Consider the following 17,928-nt stretch of genomic DNA (forward strand, 5'->3'; position numbering starts at 1 on the left):
CATATGTACAAAGCATATTTACAATTGACACTGTGCCGCATCACATCCTGGTCTCCATGGCTTTGATGGGTGGGCCACTAGATGGACAAAGGACAGGCTTGATGGCCACACCCAAAGAGTGGCTGTCGATGGGTCTAAGCCCAGGTAGAGGCCAGTGACAAGCAGAGTCCCTCAGGGATCAGTCCTGGGACCAGTCTTGTTCAACATCTTTGTTGGTGCCATGGACACAGAAGCATTGAGTGCACCCTCAGCAAGTTTGCTGATGACACCAAGCTGCGTGGCACAGCAGACAGGCTGGAGGGCAGTGATGCCATCCAGAGGGACCTGGACAGGCTGAAGAGGTGAGCACAAGCCAACCTGATGAGGTTCAACAAGACCAAGTGCAAGGTCCTGCAGCTGGGTCGGAGCAATCCCAAGCACAAATACAGGCTGGGCAACTGTTCAGGTCCCTCTGGATGGATCCCTGCCCTCTAGCAAGTTGACTTTGCCACACAGCTTGGTGTCATCAGCAAACTTGCTGAGAGTGCACCCAATTCCTCTGCCCATATTGCTGACAAAGATGCTAAACAGCACTGGTGCCAGCACTGACCTCTGAGGGAGCCACTTGTCCCAGGTATCCAGGTGGACATTGTTCTGTTGATCACCACTCTCTGCATGTGACCACCCAGCCAATTCCTTATCCAGCAGTGCTCCACTCACCAAGTCTGTGTTTTTCCAGTTTGGTGACCAGGATGTCATGTGGGGCAGAGTCACCTTACTCAGGTCCAGGTAGATGACATCAGTTGCCCTTCCCTTGTCTGCTGTTGCTGTGACTTCATCATAAAAATCCACCAAATTTGTCAGGCATGACCTGCCCTTGGTGAAGCCATTGCTGGGTACCACCAATCACCTCTGCTTTCTTTTTCATTTGCCTTAGCAGAGCCTTCTGTAGGATCTTGCTGTCTACAACTACCTGAGGGGTGGTTGTGGCCAGGAGGAGGTTGCTCTCTTCTCTCAGGTGGCCAGCACCAGAACGAGAGGACACAGCCTCAGGCTGCACCAGGGGAAATTTAGGCTGGAGGTGAGGAGAAAGTTCTTCCCTGAGAGAGTCATTGGACACTGGAATGGGCTGCCCGGGGAGGTGGTGGAGTCGCCGTCCCTGGAGCTGTTCAAGGCAGGATTGGACGTGGCACTTGGTGCCATGGTCTGGCCTTGAGAATTGTGGTAAAGGGTTGGACTTGATGATCTAGGAGTTCTCTTCCAACCTTGTTGATACTGTGATCTGCTCCTCCTGAAGACAATTGTTCATGCATCAGACTTTACCCTAAACAGCAAGCTAATGGAATGATATAGACCTATCTTATGGTTGTTCTTCTGTATCCAAGACAAGTCTGTATTTAAAACGTTGAATAAAGCCAGAGTCTTAACTCTAAAAACACCACAGTCTCCTAGGCACTGGAACCACAAGAGTTTCCACACCCTGGATGCTGGTCTTATCCATACATAGGAAGGGGTAACCTACTCCACAGGTTTTAGAACAGTGCATCCACCTCACATCCAAACAGTCTGAACCAAAGTGAGATGTTGTGACACTGGAGTGTTTGACCCAAAACACTTGATCCAGTCACTGGATGTAGGTGGTTCAGGTGCCTGAGGAGACAAAGTGCTGGCTCCTGTCTCCCCTGAAAGCAAGGACTGCTTAGGAACTGCGGCTCCCAGCAATGCCAGATCCCTTCTCACCGACAGAATGCTTCCCTCTCCACCCTGTGCTGCCAGCAGCAGGATGGCAGCTTTAATGACGGTACCAACGCAGGGTCCAAGCCTGGAGACCTAAGCAGCAGTATAAGGGCAAAGAAGCCTTTTAGCTTGAGAACTAAGAACTAGACAGCTCAGCAGCTTTGGAGGAAAGCTTTAAAAGAAATCAAAAGGCTGCATTAGGGAGCTCTGCCAAGCAGCACTATGTGCTGTACGATTGGAGGATGTAAGTAACAGCGATCTGCAGCCAACTTTGACAGCAGGAGCAGTGTCTTGCACAACTAAACCCCTGCTTTGCATCCCCAGCCCAGCTCCCAAGCTGGCTTCTGGTCATTCTCCTGCCTTCCCCATCAGCTCACAGTACCTGTTCCAGCTCTTTTAAAGCACAATAGCATGGGATTTAAAAATAAATTAAACCAGATCAGGGTCAGGCACTTCAGCTAGAAATGAAGGGGATACCACTTCACAGTTTCATTATCCCATCAAACCTTTAGCGGGGTTAAGATTTTTATTAGGTTAAATACAATGAATCAGGCTGCAGGGACATTTCAAAATTATGAGCAATGTAATGGCTGGACTCAACATCTGTCTCCAGAAAAATAACTGCACAGGGAGCTAACAATCCAGTCTCTCACGAGCCTAAAATAATCTCTGCTTCTCTGCTCTAGACAGGCAGCATTCCTCCTACCAGCCTTTTTGGTTTCTGACTACCCTAGAACAACTTCTGTTGCTAAACTTGGGAAGCACATGATGCAAGCACTACCTGGTAACTCCCACCTAACTCTATATGAAGGCAAAAATACCTTATTATTGAAAAATGGGGTGTATTTGAAAGCTTTAAGAAGCCTGCATCCATCACCCCTTGCTTCTCTCTATAAAAACGTTTTATTACTTTTATTACCTTTACTGCTCCCTGCCCAGCTGCCAGATTAGCATCACTCTCCTGTACTGCACATTTTAGGACTCATCACCCTAATCTGGGTCCATCTGGCCAGTTTTTAAATGAGTAGTTTCTCCCAACAGAAGAGACACTGTGCTTTTGGAAACCCAAGGATGGATACCAGTAGGATTAGCAGCAGCAGAGCTGTCCCTCTGGGCTATTTACTTACCGGTCCCTTTATTTTTGGTACTGACATGTTTCTGATAGAAGGTCAGCATCTGAACAAAACTTCACATACCTGCCTCAGCTTCATCTCCTTTGAAATGGAAGCATGAGAATACATCTGCCACAACAGAACTGCTGTTAAAAAACCCAACTGACTGGCCATTTTCTGTAATTTTATGGTGTTTGATGAAGCGCTCCTTCCCCTCCAGCCTACCCATTTCCTCTCTTCTGCAGCGATGTCACACATTTGCATTTCATCTCAGCCTTGTAAGAGACATTCTTTTCTGTTATCACAAGTTCAACATTATGACTTCACTAAAACACTGAAAATTAATGTTAAGATGGTTTTGGAAAGGGCAAGACTGTATAAACCTGTATTTTATCTTCAGGAACCAGTAAATGTACCAATTGAAATGATAAAAGCACTGCAACTTAAATTTGTTTCTGGCTTAATGCTGATAAGCTTAAAAACCTCTTCCTTACTATAGAAGATCATCTAAGCCTGAACTGAGATACCCTGCTTCAAGGCTTGGTTCAAACTTCACTACAGCCTCTAGGTAGGAAGTCTTGATGCATCTCAGAAAGGAAAAGTGCAAAAGCTCAAAGTGACATGGAGCAAAAAGCCTGTAGTGCAGAGAAAGCCTTTCCCAGGCATGCTAAATCAGCTGTGGCTACAACCAGCCACCACCAATTTAGAATTTCTTTACAATTCAGAGCTCTTATAGCTAATAACAAATATGACCTCTTAAAAGATTATGCCGCCCATTCAGCCAAACATTTCTTCATGTAAACACTCGTGTGTGCCTGAGGTATAGGACTTAAGAGTATTCTTAAACATGGGAACAGCAAATAGAAGGCAAGAGCCTACTCCCTCTCATTTAAATAGAAATGAAACTCTCCCACAAGTGTTAGTCAGCACTTCTGGAGCAGACAGAGCCTGCAGCCTACCTATCACACCCCATCACATGCTGCTGCTCCCGGGGAAGGTCCCAGCTCCACAAGCATGAGCACTCCCCAACCAGTTGAACATTAACTCTGAAAGGAGCCCAGATTACACTGCCTGGGTTCCACAAGCCATTCGCACGCATCAATCTCTGCAGATTCAGGTCCTGAATCAGCAGAAAGGCAAAACTCACTGGGTGGGGAGGCAGTGTGTAATGATTTAGACACTGCTACTTCAACCAGAACTTTGGGTGCGTATTTTAAATCAGCCACGTTGCTAAATGTGGCAATCAATACTGCAAAGCCACCCCAGCCCTGCACCAACTACCATCAACAGTGCAGTCATAGAATCAACCAGGTTGGAAGAGACCTCCAACATCATCCACTCCAACCTAGCACCCAGCCCTACCCAGCCAACTAGACCATGGCACTAAGTGCCACATCCAGGCTTTTGTTGAACACCTCCAGGGACGGTGCCTCCACCACCTCCCTGGGCAGCCCATTCCAATGCCAATCACTCTCTCTGACAACAACTTCCTCCTCACATCCAGCCTATACTTTCCCTGGCACAACTTGAGACTGTGTCCCCTTGTTCTATTGCTGGTTGCCTGGGAGAAGAGCCCAACCCCACCTGGCTACAATGTCCCTTCAGGTAGTTGTAGACAGCAATGAGGTCCCCCCTGAGCCTCCTCTTCTCCAGGCTAAACAACCCCAGCTCCCTCAGCCTCTCCTCACAGGGCTGTGCTCCAGGCCTTTCACCAGCTGTGTTGCCCTTCTCTGGACATGCTCCAGCACCTCAACATCTCTCTTAAATTGAGGGGCCCAGAACTGGACACAGTACTCAAGGTGTGGCCTGAGCAGTGCTGAGTACAGGGGAAGAATAACCTCCCTTGTCCTACTGGCCACACTGCTCCTGATGCAGACCATTTAACAGCAACCCACGTTTTGTGCGAGCGAAGGATGCTTCATTTCACAGCAGCCCAGGTTAGGATCCTGCCAGAGGTCCTTGTAAAGGGACTCCTGGGCACAGGCAATTACAAACCTGAAACGAGCCCCTGGCTTCATCAACAGCTCCGAACACAACAGCGAGGGGAACTGTGATGACAGATTACGACAGATGTTTCCTAAACCACCCCAACTCAGGAAAAGAAACCCAAACGAAGGAATCCTTTATTTCCTGTGCTCGTTTCTGAATACCTGGAGATTTCTTACGTTGTGGAAGGTTCTTTTCCAGATTTTGAGGTTTAAAGGAAATGTTAATTGCTTAGCACGCTGCCATTTAGAAAAGGAACATTAACACGCAGTTGTTGGAAGCCTCTGATCCCAATTATCGTTAGGGAAAAGCAGCAGAGAATCGCTCCCATTGTAGGCATGGAGTAAAACCACCAAACAAATAACCAGCTTTATCCTTTAATCAGATCCATTCTCTTCTTCTAGCTGAACTATCTGAAAATGGCACCCATCCAGAACCTTTTAATCTTGCAGCAGTCAATCCTTTCCCCAGGAATTAAACACGCAGTATATAATACTTTTATCAGTCGGTGTCAAAACAGTTGCTAGACAAGTCCCAGAGTTTGATTATCATTTAAATTTGCATCCCCAAAAGGAGGAGTTCTGTCTCTGCTTGAAATAAAGGCAAGTCTCAGAACTTGCATGTCCCCGAAAGAGACAAGAGTCTTTTTTGTCCATGATAATCTCATTACTTCCTCATTAAGTAAAACTTAATCCAAAGTAGGCTGATCAATTTGAGTAACACTTAAAACAATCAGCCTCATGGAATACTCTGTCACAGCTGCAAGGGTGGGGGGAGAACAGCTCATCTGCTTGCAGTGTCTGCACACTACAGGAGAACTACTATTCCCTCTCTATTCCTTGAATGCTCTAAGTGGCTAATCCGAGACAAAATGAGCTTCAAAAACACTTCCTACAGACAATAAGACCTGCAACAAGCAAAGAAAATAAAGGAGATTTTTTTTTAAAAAAAACAAACTGACATGAAAGGGTAGGAAGTGAAGTCACCCAGTCCAGCATGCAGCCTGAATCAAGAGTCAGCTGGCAGTGCATTTCGCTGCGTGGAACGAAGCGTGCACAACCCACTCCACTGACCCAATGCTCCCGCTGCAGTGCCAGCCAGCTCAGGCACCACACCTGGCAGCTGACCTTTAACTGAGGCTGCCATGGAAAATGCTCCTCTGCTTTCAGTAGTTAATTATTAGAGCATGGTTTGGGTTGGAAAGGATCTTAAAGATCATCTAGTCCCAACCCCCTGCCATGGGCAGGGACACCTTCCACTAGCCCAGGTTGCTTAGAGCCCTGCCCAACTTGGCCTCAAACACCTCCAGGGCTGGAGGCCTCACAACTTCCCTGTTCAACCTTGGACAAAATGCTGTCTTGCTCAGCTGAAGGCAAAAATGCCAGGGCATTATCTACAGATTTCTGGATTTGAACACAAGAAGTTTCCAGGGCTGCATGAGACACTTTTTCATTAAGGTTCCACCTAGTCCTATTTATTACCTCTGCATCGAACAGAAGGTTACAGACACTGCTTCGGCGTGTTAAAGATTTGCTGGAAGATGTGAGTGAGCACCCTACAATTTTCTCCAGTACTTAAGTAGTAACAACTGTATAGTTAAATCAACCTTCACCTGCCTGACTCATAAAGCCTATTTGCTTGTTCAGTAGCCTCTGTGGAAAGCAGGACTTTTAATGGTGCAGCAACTCACCACGCTGCTGCCCATCACCTAAAATGCTTAAAACTACATCACTCATTTAGCACAACAGAAGTTAAGATGCTGTAATAGGAAACTGAGGAGAAACAATGTTCCCTGCACTATAAGGCATCCAGGCTTTGCCTTGAATCTTCTCCCCACACCTTTTCTGATAATGAAAAACAAAGCTAAAGCAATAGCTTGAGACTCTGTAACGTGATTGATGTTAGTGGAACAAAATATTGCAAGTTCATTATCTCTTAAGGCTCACCAGTTTCAGAATCAAGTATTTCAGACACTCATATAAACCTACATAGTCTTTTTTTTACCCAAAAAAGGGATGTGATTCACATGAACAAGGGGAATAGATCTCTTGGTACTTTTCTGCACTGTTGTAAGTAATTTTCTTCTTTGGGATTTCTTTGCTTTATAGCACCAATGAAATGATGCTCCTAGCCCAAAACTTGACCTGCTAAAAACAAATCAAATCAATTCTCCCTGCTTATACGCAAGTAGAACATTTAATGAGATGTTAACCAAGGTTAACCACATAAAACCTGACAGCTTTTAGATTATCACAAAAGCAGCATCTTCTCATGGCAGTTTTTATAGAAGGAAGGCTAAAAAGAAAATGTGTTGTAAAGGTGTAAGAAAAACAAGGAGGAAACGATTGGGATGAGAGTAGAGTCAGGAGTTTGGGAGCAATTGAATGAGCTGGGAAATGAAGGAGGTTCCAGAGTGCACAGCCTGGGACAGGCCAGTCAAGAGAGTAAACCCATGCAAACAGATGGGCTGGCACTCCTCAGGTGACTCTCAGAGCAAGGTGACACAGAAGTGCTCTCGGTTAGTGATGTTCTCCTGCCACCAGATGACTACCCTGATGACAACCATATTTTTGCAGTGAGTGCTGGATTGCCTGTGACCTGGCTGAGCCAAACAGACCCCATCTCCTCATGCAGACCAGGCATCCACAAAGCCATGTTGCCACGGGTGATCTGACCCAAAACAAGCACAGGCAGTAACCAACAATTCAAATGCAACGGCTTCCTATCAAGAGAGAGGCTCTGCACTGCACCTCAGCAATTTCAGAGGTGGATTCTATGTGTAACAGTACAGGGCCAGTAGAAAAAGGATATAATCTGACAGGCAGGGGACAGCTAAGGATACAGACCCTAAAGGAGCAGTGGAAGAACAGAGTGTCCTGTGAGAGGCATCACATCCACTAAACCATCAGATACTAAAATACTCAGAACTAAGCAGCAGCAGAAGACAGCTAAAGCAGCTCAGAGTATGCAGAAGTCATCAAGTCACTCTGAAAATAAATCACCTCCTGAAGACTGGGCTTAAAAATTGAGGACAAAGGATGTGGATGAATATTGTAAAATCACATCTCCGCTGCTCTTCAGACAGACCGATTAATGTGATTTTGTTCCCAGCACTGCAAAATGAGGCAAGCACACATTTTTCAGAGTCATCATAGTTTTCTTCTTCTTCTCACCTGGCTGAAGTCCCTATTTTCTCAAAGCAGGAAGGGGCAGAGAAGTGCAGTTCTTTGTTTTATAGACTGGATCAAAATATTTTAAGTTGTCCTCCCTTTTTTTTGCACATGATCTTGCCTTTGCTCTTGCCTTCTGTGCAGTATTTTAAACCATTTCCACCTACTTCATTTTCATCCTAGCTTCATTACTGATATTTTCTCCTTTAAGAAACACAAACCTGTATGGAAAGGGTCACCGACCCACTGCTGGGGGCCTGCTCCCCACAGCTCTGCTGTCAGACCAATTTGTGTAAGCACTTCTTAATGAGCTTCAGGCAGAACTCAGCTGACTTGGTTTGTACTGCATAGGGGTCCAGTCTTTCTCTATCAGTGCCTCAAGAACATATTCCTCTGAGTAAGCCACATTTCTCCTTAAGCTGAGATCCTTTTTCCCATTGTGCCCTGTGGGAAGCTGTAGCTTTCTCAGTTGCAGTGATTTGTACATTTATGGCTATACTTAAAAGCAGTTCTGCAACAGTCCTCTAAGGGTTTAACAAGCTGCTTCATGAACCAAACCCCAGGTGAAGGCAAGCAGGACTAACAGTCACAGGGGAAGAGGAACTGGAGGCAGTAGGACCTCATGAGCTGACACCAAAGACCATCATCATACCTTCAGCTAGCCTAGCTGACTGCTGTCTGACAGCAGCATCCACGGTGCCTCAGAGTATTTGTCTGCAGCCTAGGAGACAGCAAGCAAGAGGGACAGATCACTCATATGATTGAGAAGCCACTGCAGGTGATTTTGTCAGGAGCATCTCTATAGATTTGTACAGCTTTGGCCAGCTCTGCTAGGCCATGCCTGCAGAGCTACACACAGGGAAGCATTTGGCACAGCTTCACTTTCTATCACTGCACAATGTTTGACATCCCACTACATAAAAAAAACCAAACCAAAGCATGCTTGTATGAATCCTCCCATGTGCAGCCCCTGGAAATGTGCAGCCCAGAAACAAGAATTAATCTTCTCTACACATGTCCTTCGCTGTGTCCTTCTCCTAAAGGATCTCTAGATTTCAGTTTGAAATTCTGCACCCTTAAAACTGATAAGGAAGATTACCACTTGGGATGTTTCCCAACAGTTTTTCCAGGCCTAAAATATGGCCCAGTAAGAAGATGGGTGTTACTTTGTTCAGCTTGAGAATTCTAACAGGCAGAAGGAAGTGCAAAGGATTTCAGCAGGTCTTCCCCTGTCTTTCAGCCGATCCAAGTACCTGCATTCTCCAGAGCTCGATTGCTTTGGGTTTTGTTGTTGTGGTTGGTTGTTCATTCTACAAAAATCAGAAGTTTAGGTTCTAAAACCCCACAGAATTACTGGTTATTGTGGTTTAATCACCTTTTCTTTACTGGTCGTCCCTTTTCCTCACACCCTCTCACCAGGTCATCCATTTGGCTGCTGCCAAGCCACCTGGTTTTGTCAGATGAAGCAATACCCAACAGCAACCCACATTTACAGCCTGGTTTCTCCATCAGCTGGCTTCAGCAGCAGAGCTTACAGAAGACTTCACCAAGCACTGCTTCCTGCTCTCCTACCTCAGTATGCTACCTCCAAGCAAAACACCAAAGCCCCACACGAAGCTGGATCAATACATTAGTACAGGACTCTTCTGTTTTGCTAAGAAAAGGTTACTACTTTCCTTAAACCTGAACCAACTCAGCAACTGAGCTAAAAACGTGGCCCTGCGAGCTGTTGCTACTCAGAGCTCTGTTTTGCTGGAACAAGTAGCCAGGGCAAAAAAAAAATTAAAAATCACAGTGTTGCCAAAAGAGGAGGTCCTAGGCTCCCTCTGTACTACCTGCAGATTGCAGCATTGCCAAAAGAGGAGGTCCCAGGCTCCCTCTGTACTAAGTGCAGATTGCTTAGTCCAGGCATGACAGGCAGAACAGTGAGCTGGATGTGGAAAGTGATCCAACTGAAATCCAAGAGCATTTCTTGTGAGGAGTTTTCTGGGGAAAGCAGATCAATTTGTAATCTAGCTGCCTGCACAGTTGCACAAGCATGCTTGCTGGCAGAAGGAAAGCTGGAGAGATACCATGACAAGGCAGCATTGTTCCTTCCCGTTGCAGCTAGGCTTCAACCAGACTGAAGTGGATGTGTAATCAGAAGCTGATCACACTGAGCACTTTGTGGGATCCAGAATCAGATAGTCATAACTGCTGCCTCAAAGCCATGGAGACTAAGAAAACACAAACACCTTGGCATCACACAAATAGTTTTCACAGGATGTTAGGAGTTGGAAGGGACCTCCAGAGATCATCGAGTCCAACTCCTCTTCAAGAGCAAGACCATAATCTAGTGCAGGTCACACAGAAATGCATGCAGATAGGTCTTGAAAGTCTCTGGAGAAGGAGCCTGTATTCCTCAGTACTTTGTTTTCCCACAGGGACAGAGAAATCTATACCCATGGTAGAGGAAGAATTTGAATGTTGCCAACTGAAATCTATAGGAACAGGTTCTTTACTATGAGGGTAGCAGAGCACTAGAACAGGTTGCCTGGGGGGTGGTTGGGGCCTCATCTCCGGAGATATTCAAGGTGAGGCTCAACAGGGCTCTGGGCAGTCTGATCTAGTTGAGGATGTCCCTGCTGACTGCAAAGGGGGTTGGCCTGGATGACCTTTGGAGGTCCCTTTCAGCCCAGACCGTTCTATAATTCTGTGAGTCTGTAAAGTTTCTGGCAAAACCTTTGCTGAAGCAGCAAAACATCAGTCCACTGCTGCTTCAGAAATACACCTTCTGCTAAGTGTCACACCTCTCCACTTCAACAAGAAACAACCCAGGAGAACACCGACTGCTTTTTCAACCAGATGAAATTACAGTTTCCAAATTACCCCAAGTCAAGTGCATCATGAACGACTGAGCTGCTGTGACACCAACACAATGGCTTGCAGTGACTTTTGAAATCCAATTGCAGGTTTAAACGAGGGGGAAAAACACCCCACACATCTAAATAATTTCCCCTGTGGATGCTAAACAGCTGCTCATTTGTTCAGTCACTCTGCTGTGAGCATCACTTCTTTCTCCTGTTATTTTTCCCCCCAAACCTTTGTAATTTCAGTACCTGTAAGACAGGACAGATAAAACAGGTAGTACTAAATAGTCTCCAGGAAAGAAAGACAAAAGGAGGAGGTGGGGGGAAGGGCAACACTACTTTTGTAACAGATATTTCTCTTCACAGTCTTGCCTTCCCAAGGAGCAAGCATCCTGTGCTGACAGTTCCAGCTCTCTAGCCACAGTCGCCTGCATGCCTTCATAAAATGGGAAAAGCCAGGAAATCAGGCTAAGAGAGAAGGGATCACTAAAATCCAAGACAGGCACGGCAGCATTCTGCAAGGGCTGTGAACATCTGTGCAATACTAAAAACAAAACAAACCAGACCAAAAAAAAAACCCCACTCCAATTTGGATTACTTTCAGAATAGATTAAACGAAGCAGAAAAACGTATTAATGACTTGAAATACCGAAGGAGCACAGCAGCAGCAAAACGACCAGCAAATCCCCATTAACTAAACTGCTTGTCTACAAAGCTGGAAACCAGCACAATCGTTTCAAGGGATCAGATTTAAGGCTCCTAAGACATCATGAAGGTTCAGGAGGAAAAATGTGTCATTGGATTTTTAAAAGGTTTGCAAATACCGAGTCAGTGCTGAGATGCTGAGAAGGAAAAAAGATCATCTTAATTTCAAGTCACAGCCCGAGGGAGGTGAATAAAAAGAAACAGGACTTGTTTGTGGTTGATCTATGACTGATCCTAAAGAGTTTAAGCAGGTTTTTGCCAAAGTTAATGCCAGATATTGGAATAAGAAATCAAAAGTATCACCCCACCATGCAGCTGTCTGTTTTGGAAAGTTGAGGTGGGATGCCCTTCCCTAAGTCCTCACGGGACTCAGAGTGGTGGGGTGGGAACTGCTGTTCTGTGACACACAGCAAGCACATGAGATATTGTATGGGCTGCTCTGGGTGCCAAAGTAAAGAGAACAGCTATGACTGTGTGAGTAACACCAGACAGAATGAAACGGCTGTTCCTCACCCATAGTCATTCAGTGCATCTGCAAATCTGACACGTCCTCAAAATGCTTTTAATTCTTTATACTGCTGCTGTGCCAAAACAAACTGGCTCAAGATCACTCTCTCCTCCTCGCCGTTATTTCTTGCCCTTTCCCATCTTGCCCCAGCCTCAGTCTCCAGAACACAGCAAGCCCTGGTTCTGCAGGGATGCTTGGGACAGCCTGTTCTTCACAACACTGAGGGTCACGGCCATCCACCTGGAACCACAGAGACTCTGGAAGGCCTGGTGATGGCACATCCTGCCAGTAGATTGTGCCTTCCACGGGCACAGCAATAACATCCAGAAATGGTTCCGTTCTCCAGGGGAGGTAAGCAAGCTTCTTCATTTTCTGAGAGCTGTTAGCTGTAGCAGTTCAGGCAGTGTAATAACATCCAAATGAAGATCCATCCACTCTAAGAAAAACACAGGTTTGAGACCATCTAATGAACCTGAGGGTGCACAAGTCCATGAGACCTGACAAGATGGTTACAGGCAGGTGGGTTGGAACTAGATGACTTTTAAGGTCCCTTCCAACTCAAATCATTGTCTGGTTCTAAGATTCTATGAAACTGCAGATTAAAACCAGCTGGAACTGATTCACTTCATCCACTGCACTTTTAGTAGAAGCAGCCTTGCAACTAATGAAGGTTGTTACTCTCAGAGGTGCTTTCTTATCCCTTCATTCTAGAGCTACTAATCCTGATCTCACATTTTACTTTTCTTTTGCTTTCTACTCTTATTTGACCCTTCCTTTTCTTGCTTCATGCATGTTACTCCCTGTTTTAAGTTTCTATTCTTCAGAACTCCTATTTCCTAGAAGGAGGCCACCATTCTGGTTTGGTAGCTTTTTTATCCACTTAAAGCCTGAATCATGAGATTTTCAGGGCAGGGAGGAGTCAAGACCCCTGCTGATATCTCCATTTGGGCTGTAAGAACTCCTATTCTATTAACCCATACGACTTACAACAGATAATGATACTAATAACCTACATAGTTCCCAGCACAACAGATTACATCTAAGTGGGAAATTAAGAAAAAGGACTTCGATTTTACAGGTGACTCCCCATGTTCAGCTTCCTCTTCTTACCTGCATTTCCTTCCTGAACACAGGCTAAGACAATTGTTCTACTTGTAGTGTCAGCACTGATTAAACCACAGCAGAGCTCCTACCACCACGTGTCTTTGTGCCAAGCACAAAACAGCAAACATCCCACTGCACACTGAACTAGAGAGCTAACTTAGGCTGAAAAAACAGACACCAGTACAAATGCAGAGATCACTTTGGTGGTTGTTTTTCGAGCAGGATTCATAGACAGGCTGCATCAACGCAACAGGAGAAGGAGGTAAATAAGACAACCACTACGGCCAGCAAGAGCTGCTCATTGAGCAACATCTCTAACTCAAGTTTTGCTATGGGAGAGTATCCTAGTGCACTAGGCAAGCGTCAGCAAGAGATGAAAGGCAAAAGTAGAGTAACGGGAGAACACACGTGTTTCTAGGGCGAGTCCAGGGGCAATTCGGTTTGGGCTTCTTTTAGCCATTCAAAGCGTTATCGTTTGAGTCAGTGAAGGGGCAAGCGTCCTAGCACAAGGATACAGGCAGGATGCTGGAAAGAGAAGAAACCCTTGGGGATCACAGAGGGGTTTTGTGTTCGGGACAGGCACGTAACTCACAGAGCCCAAGCACTGAACACAGGCTACTCGCCCCAGGACTGCTTCTGGCGCGTTGTACGGTACCTTCTAACGATTCCGCTTAGCTTTTCTCTATCCACAACTCTTCACGCCACGAACACGAGGAAAGTGTTTCTCTCATCTTCACAGCCGCCCCAGCTGCCCCCGCGGGGCCCGGGCACATACAGGGGCTACACGGCCTGCGGCTCTATCGCGCTCCGCCGAGAACCACCTGAATGAAGCCGCGGCTACCGCTCCTGCGGCTGCTGCACCACCCCTGACCACTTCTGAGGTGGCCTTCAGCGGGGCAGGAGGCACCCCGAAGGCAGGCCGCCGGGACAGCCTCGCAACAGCCAGGGGACGCGCACCCCCGGCCCCGGCGAACCGCCGCAGCGGCCATTTTGCAACCGGTTGCTCCAGCCACCTGTGCCCCGCCCGCTCCCGTGCCGCGCACGGACACTCACCGCGAGGAGGCCGGCGGGCGTCGAAGGGCAGCCGATGGAGCCTGCCACCCCAGTGGGCTCTCCAGAGTAGGTGACCCTGTCTCTGGCCGTTCCAGGTGCAGCGTAAAGCCACCATGTCCCCTCGGCCCGACCCCCAGCCGCACCGCGAACAGCACCGAGGGGCCAGCAGCAGCTCCCACCCTACCGCCGCACGGCATCGGTAACCACGGCAACCTCAAGTGCCGCTGCCATTGGCGGGTTTAACGCGGGGCAGCGACCAATAGTGCGCCACCCTGTGCCACACCCAGCCAATGGACGCGGGCGCAGGGCTGGGCGCTGCGCTGACGCCGCTGCGCGGGGCGGGGCGTGGCCAGGCGGAGCGGGCGGCGGGGCTCGGCGGCGCCGGCGCCACCACCGCCACCATGGAGACCCCGGGCTAGGGCCCGTCGCGGCCCGCCGGCGCGCTCAGCGGGGCCGGCCCCGCCGCCTCCTCCTCCGCCGCCTTCTCCTTCTCCTCATCCCTCAGCGCGGTGAGTGGACTGAGGAACTGGGGGAGCTACTGGCCGGCCGGGACTAGGGCTAGGGCGAGGTGGGAGGTGAAGTGGTGGAACCCGCTGGGGGCCCGGGGCGGCGGAGCTGAGGAGCTGCCGCGTCAGGCGGACCTGCATACTGCCCGCGCCGCTGCTGGCTGCCTTCCCGCTGGTGGAGCGCAGCGTGCCCTCTGCGCCCGCGCTGCCGTCCGGTACCTGGTCGCGCCACCCGGGCCCTGCGGGCGGAGGTGCTGCTGCCCCGGGCTCCGTACCGAGCACCGGAGTGGGCGAAGCGCGGGATCCCGGGAACAGGCAGGCACCGATGGGGCAGGTGCATGCTATTCGTCTTTGGAAGTCCATAGTGGCGGTCTCGGCCGGCCCTGAGACAGCTGCGGGTCGGGGTCGCCGAGTCTGGGCCCGCTGCCTTCAGCCCGCTGCGGCCGCTTTCTTCCTCCCTCCCGGGCGCGCCGGCTTCCACAGCCGCGGGGCGAGCCCGCGGCGGATGCGCAGCTCCTGGTCACGCCGGAGGGCGCCGGCGGTGCGCGGCGCTGCGGGCGGGAGCTGGGAGCTGTGCCGAGTCGTACCGGGCTGTACTGAGGCGCAGCAGTCAGGGCCGGGCCGCCGGAGCCGTTCCGCGGCGTGCCGCGGCCGCAGCGCCGCACAGCAGGGGCAGTGGGGCCAAGGTGGGGTATGGTGGAAACTTTTGGGGATTACGGATGTCGGTGGGGCGGTCCTAGCCTGCGTTCCCGTCGGACGGAACCGCCGGGCTCCGCAACACCGGGAACACCGCTGGGCCCAGGATACCCCCCCGGGCCTCGCAGCACCGGGGACACGACCGAGCCGAGAAGGTCGCCGGACCCCGCAACAACGGAGTCATGACTTGGGCGGGCCGCGCGTGGTGCAGCCCCGTGCCGGGTACCGGGAGCGGCGGATTGCTCTGCCCTGCCTTGCCCTGCTTTGCCCCGGCGGGACCGGCCGGCAGCGTTCCTTCCTCATGGACCCCGTGTCCGTACCGGGCTGCCCGGTGTCGCGGCTCCGGGGCAGTTCCCGTCGCCATGTGCTCAACTGAAGGCAGTTTCGGTGCGAGAGGCTGTAACCTCTGTGTGACCGCCAGGCTCGGGCTATGCATCGTTAGGTCCCGGCGAAAGGCGGGGGATGCGCTGGCTGTGCAGCTCCCGGAGCCGGTAACTTTGTGCAGGATTCCCCCTGTGTGAGCAAACCCCAGAGAACGAGGCGGGGAGAAGCAGCACACGTAGAGCTCGGAGCCTTGGGTGGGTGGTGTGGCAGCGCGCCCGGTGCCAGTAGCTGGCTGTTGCCTGTGCAGTGGGTGCAGCATAGGCTGCCGGTGCCCGGGGCTCTCTGCAGTGGCCTCACCGGGAGTGCAGGGTGCGAATCGCTGGCCACAGCCCGCGTATGCGAGCTGGAGCAGAGAATCCGGGGAGAATAAAGCTGATCTGACACTGTGTCCGGTCTGCTTCATGAAATAAGTGATTTCTGTGATTATAAGTTGTGTAGCAGGTAGACATGCTAAATGCCACACAGACACACAGCTTTCGATGTCTGATCCTTTCCCACTCCCAGCTCATGCTGCAAAACACATTCACATCCCACCGAAGAAGAACTGGGTGTTTCTGAAGGGCTGGTGCTTGGCCCCGAGACCTTTGCACTGTTTCTTTTTAATAACCTTCTGCTCCGTGTTAATTTGACATTAGTCATGGCTTGGAGCTCTGGCTGTTTGAAGGAGGAGGTGTGGCTGGACTTGCAGCAGCAATGTTTCATTCACTGCCTTCTCCTTTTTTTATTCCCCCCCCCAAGTCTTTTTGCATTTTGGTAACTTGGAGTTCAGAGATTAGAAGACAAGGATGACAACGTTTCCCCCTTTAATTAGTAACTATATTTTTTTGGTGGTAAACACCAAATAATATTTTCACTGAGATAAAAATCTGGGATCGTACCACATGTACTTGTTTAATTAGTGGAGCTGCACTCATTTGGTCATGTCCATCTCATTAAAAGTGGTAGGAATGTGTTTTGGGGACAAGAAGTTATTGCTAGCACTGACATGCTGTATTCTCTCATTAAATATTGCAGTGTTGCACCCAAATGAGTGCAACCTGTCTCTGAACAAACAGACTGCACTGACTTTCTCCCCTTGTTTAAATGGCTTGGATGAAATGAGTTGCTATTAATATTTATAATTAAGGTGGAACAGCTGATGGAGCTTTTCCAGTAAAAAGGATGGCTTTTCTCCTTTCATCTTGTTAGACATAAAGGATAAATAGGATAAATAGTGATAAAACTTCATCCACAAAGCACAGTTGGATCAACTTTCCTGACAGAGCAGTGTGCTGTAAGAGGGGAGAATTTGTTCTATTTTTCCTTAGAACGTTGACAGTAATGCACCTTTTGGTGTCTGCTCTTTTGCATAGTAGTGCAGGATCCTCTTATAATGGCCAGCTGAATTGGGTCACACAGTATAAAGGAGGAGACTGATAGATACATGGCTTCAAAGTACTTACAAAGTAGCATCTCTGTGCATGTGGGGGGGGGTTAGATACTGAGTGTGCTGTGTAAAAACGATGGTCAGCTTCATTAGTAAGCTGTGCCAAATGTTTAGTGTAGCAACTCTGCCCGTCTTGAGAGGAGCCTCTGTGGAACACAGGGCATGGTAACAAACCAGAAAACATCAGCTAGAACTTTATGCACTTCTGCTTCACTTCATGGTGATTATTTAAATACAATGATAGCAGGGGAAGGGCTGTTCTGAAAGATGGGACTCTGTCAGTCCTATCTTAATGTCATTGGGTTTCACTGGAAAAGAAGCAAGTTCTGCAAGCAGGTAGCTGGTTATTTGGTGTTAAAAAGCCTTTACTAGTTCAGGGATCCCGGTGACTTAGGTTGTTTTAAGTATAATGAAGGATGATTTATTACCAGAATGCGGATATAGTAACATGATATAGAAAAGGCCCCTAGAAAGCAAGCAAGACTTGTGTCAATTGTCTGGAAGAAAATACCTGTGACCTTGTTACTCCAGACCTTGTCGTGTATTTTGTGTTGCTCTGCTTCACATGATTGTTTTCAGTAAATCAGCGAGTCTAGGCTAAACCTGGCTTTTTCCCCTGTATGGAGAGCCGCACTGCATTTGAGCCCTTTACAGCTCAGCTCAGTTGCCCTGGGCAGAGAGGTTTTTATGGACAGCGCACAGGTTTGTGTCTG

General features: G+C 48.7%; 2 protein-coding genes across 5 annotated transcripts in view; one reads left to right on the top strand and one right to left on the bottom strand.

The window, feature by feature from the left end:
* The window catches only part of CCDC148 (coiled-coil domain containing 148), a 97,214-nt gene extending 82,811 nt beyond the window's left edge, over window positions 1-14,403 (bottom strand). For 3 of the 4 annotated variants that reach the window (XM_064155275.1, XM_064155258.1, XM_064155284.1), the window contains exon 1: window positions 14,204-14,403. In XM_064155275.1, coding sequence (XP_064011345.1) covers window positions 14,204-14,318 — 115 coding nt within the window. In that variant the 5' untranslated portion in view covers window positions 14,319-14,403. The remainder of the gene's footprint in view (window positions 1-14,203) is intronic. The other variant, XM_064155267.1, reaches the window with a different exon arrangement.
* A 172-nt stretch (window positions 14,404-14,575) lies between these two features.
* Window positions 14,576-17,928, top strand: part of PKP4 (plakophilin 4) — a 97,710-nt gene continuing 94,357 nt past the window's right edge. Inside the window, exon 1 of the mRNA XM_064155305.1 lies at window positions 14,576-14,712. The gene's annotated coding sequence lies outside the window, so the exon portion shown is untranslated. The remainder of the gene's footprint in view (window positions 14,713-17,928) is intronic.

The sequence above is a fragment of the Pogoniulus pusillus genome, chromosome 2 (genome assembly GCF_015220805.1).
Source record: "Pogoniulus pusillus isolate bPogPus1 chromosome 2, bPogPus1.pri, whole genome shotgun sequence".
NCBI classification, from domain to species: domain Eukaryota; kingdom Metazoa; phylum Chordata; class Aves; order Piciformes; family Lybiidae; genus Pogoniulus; species Pogoniulus pusillus.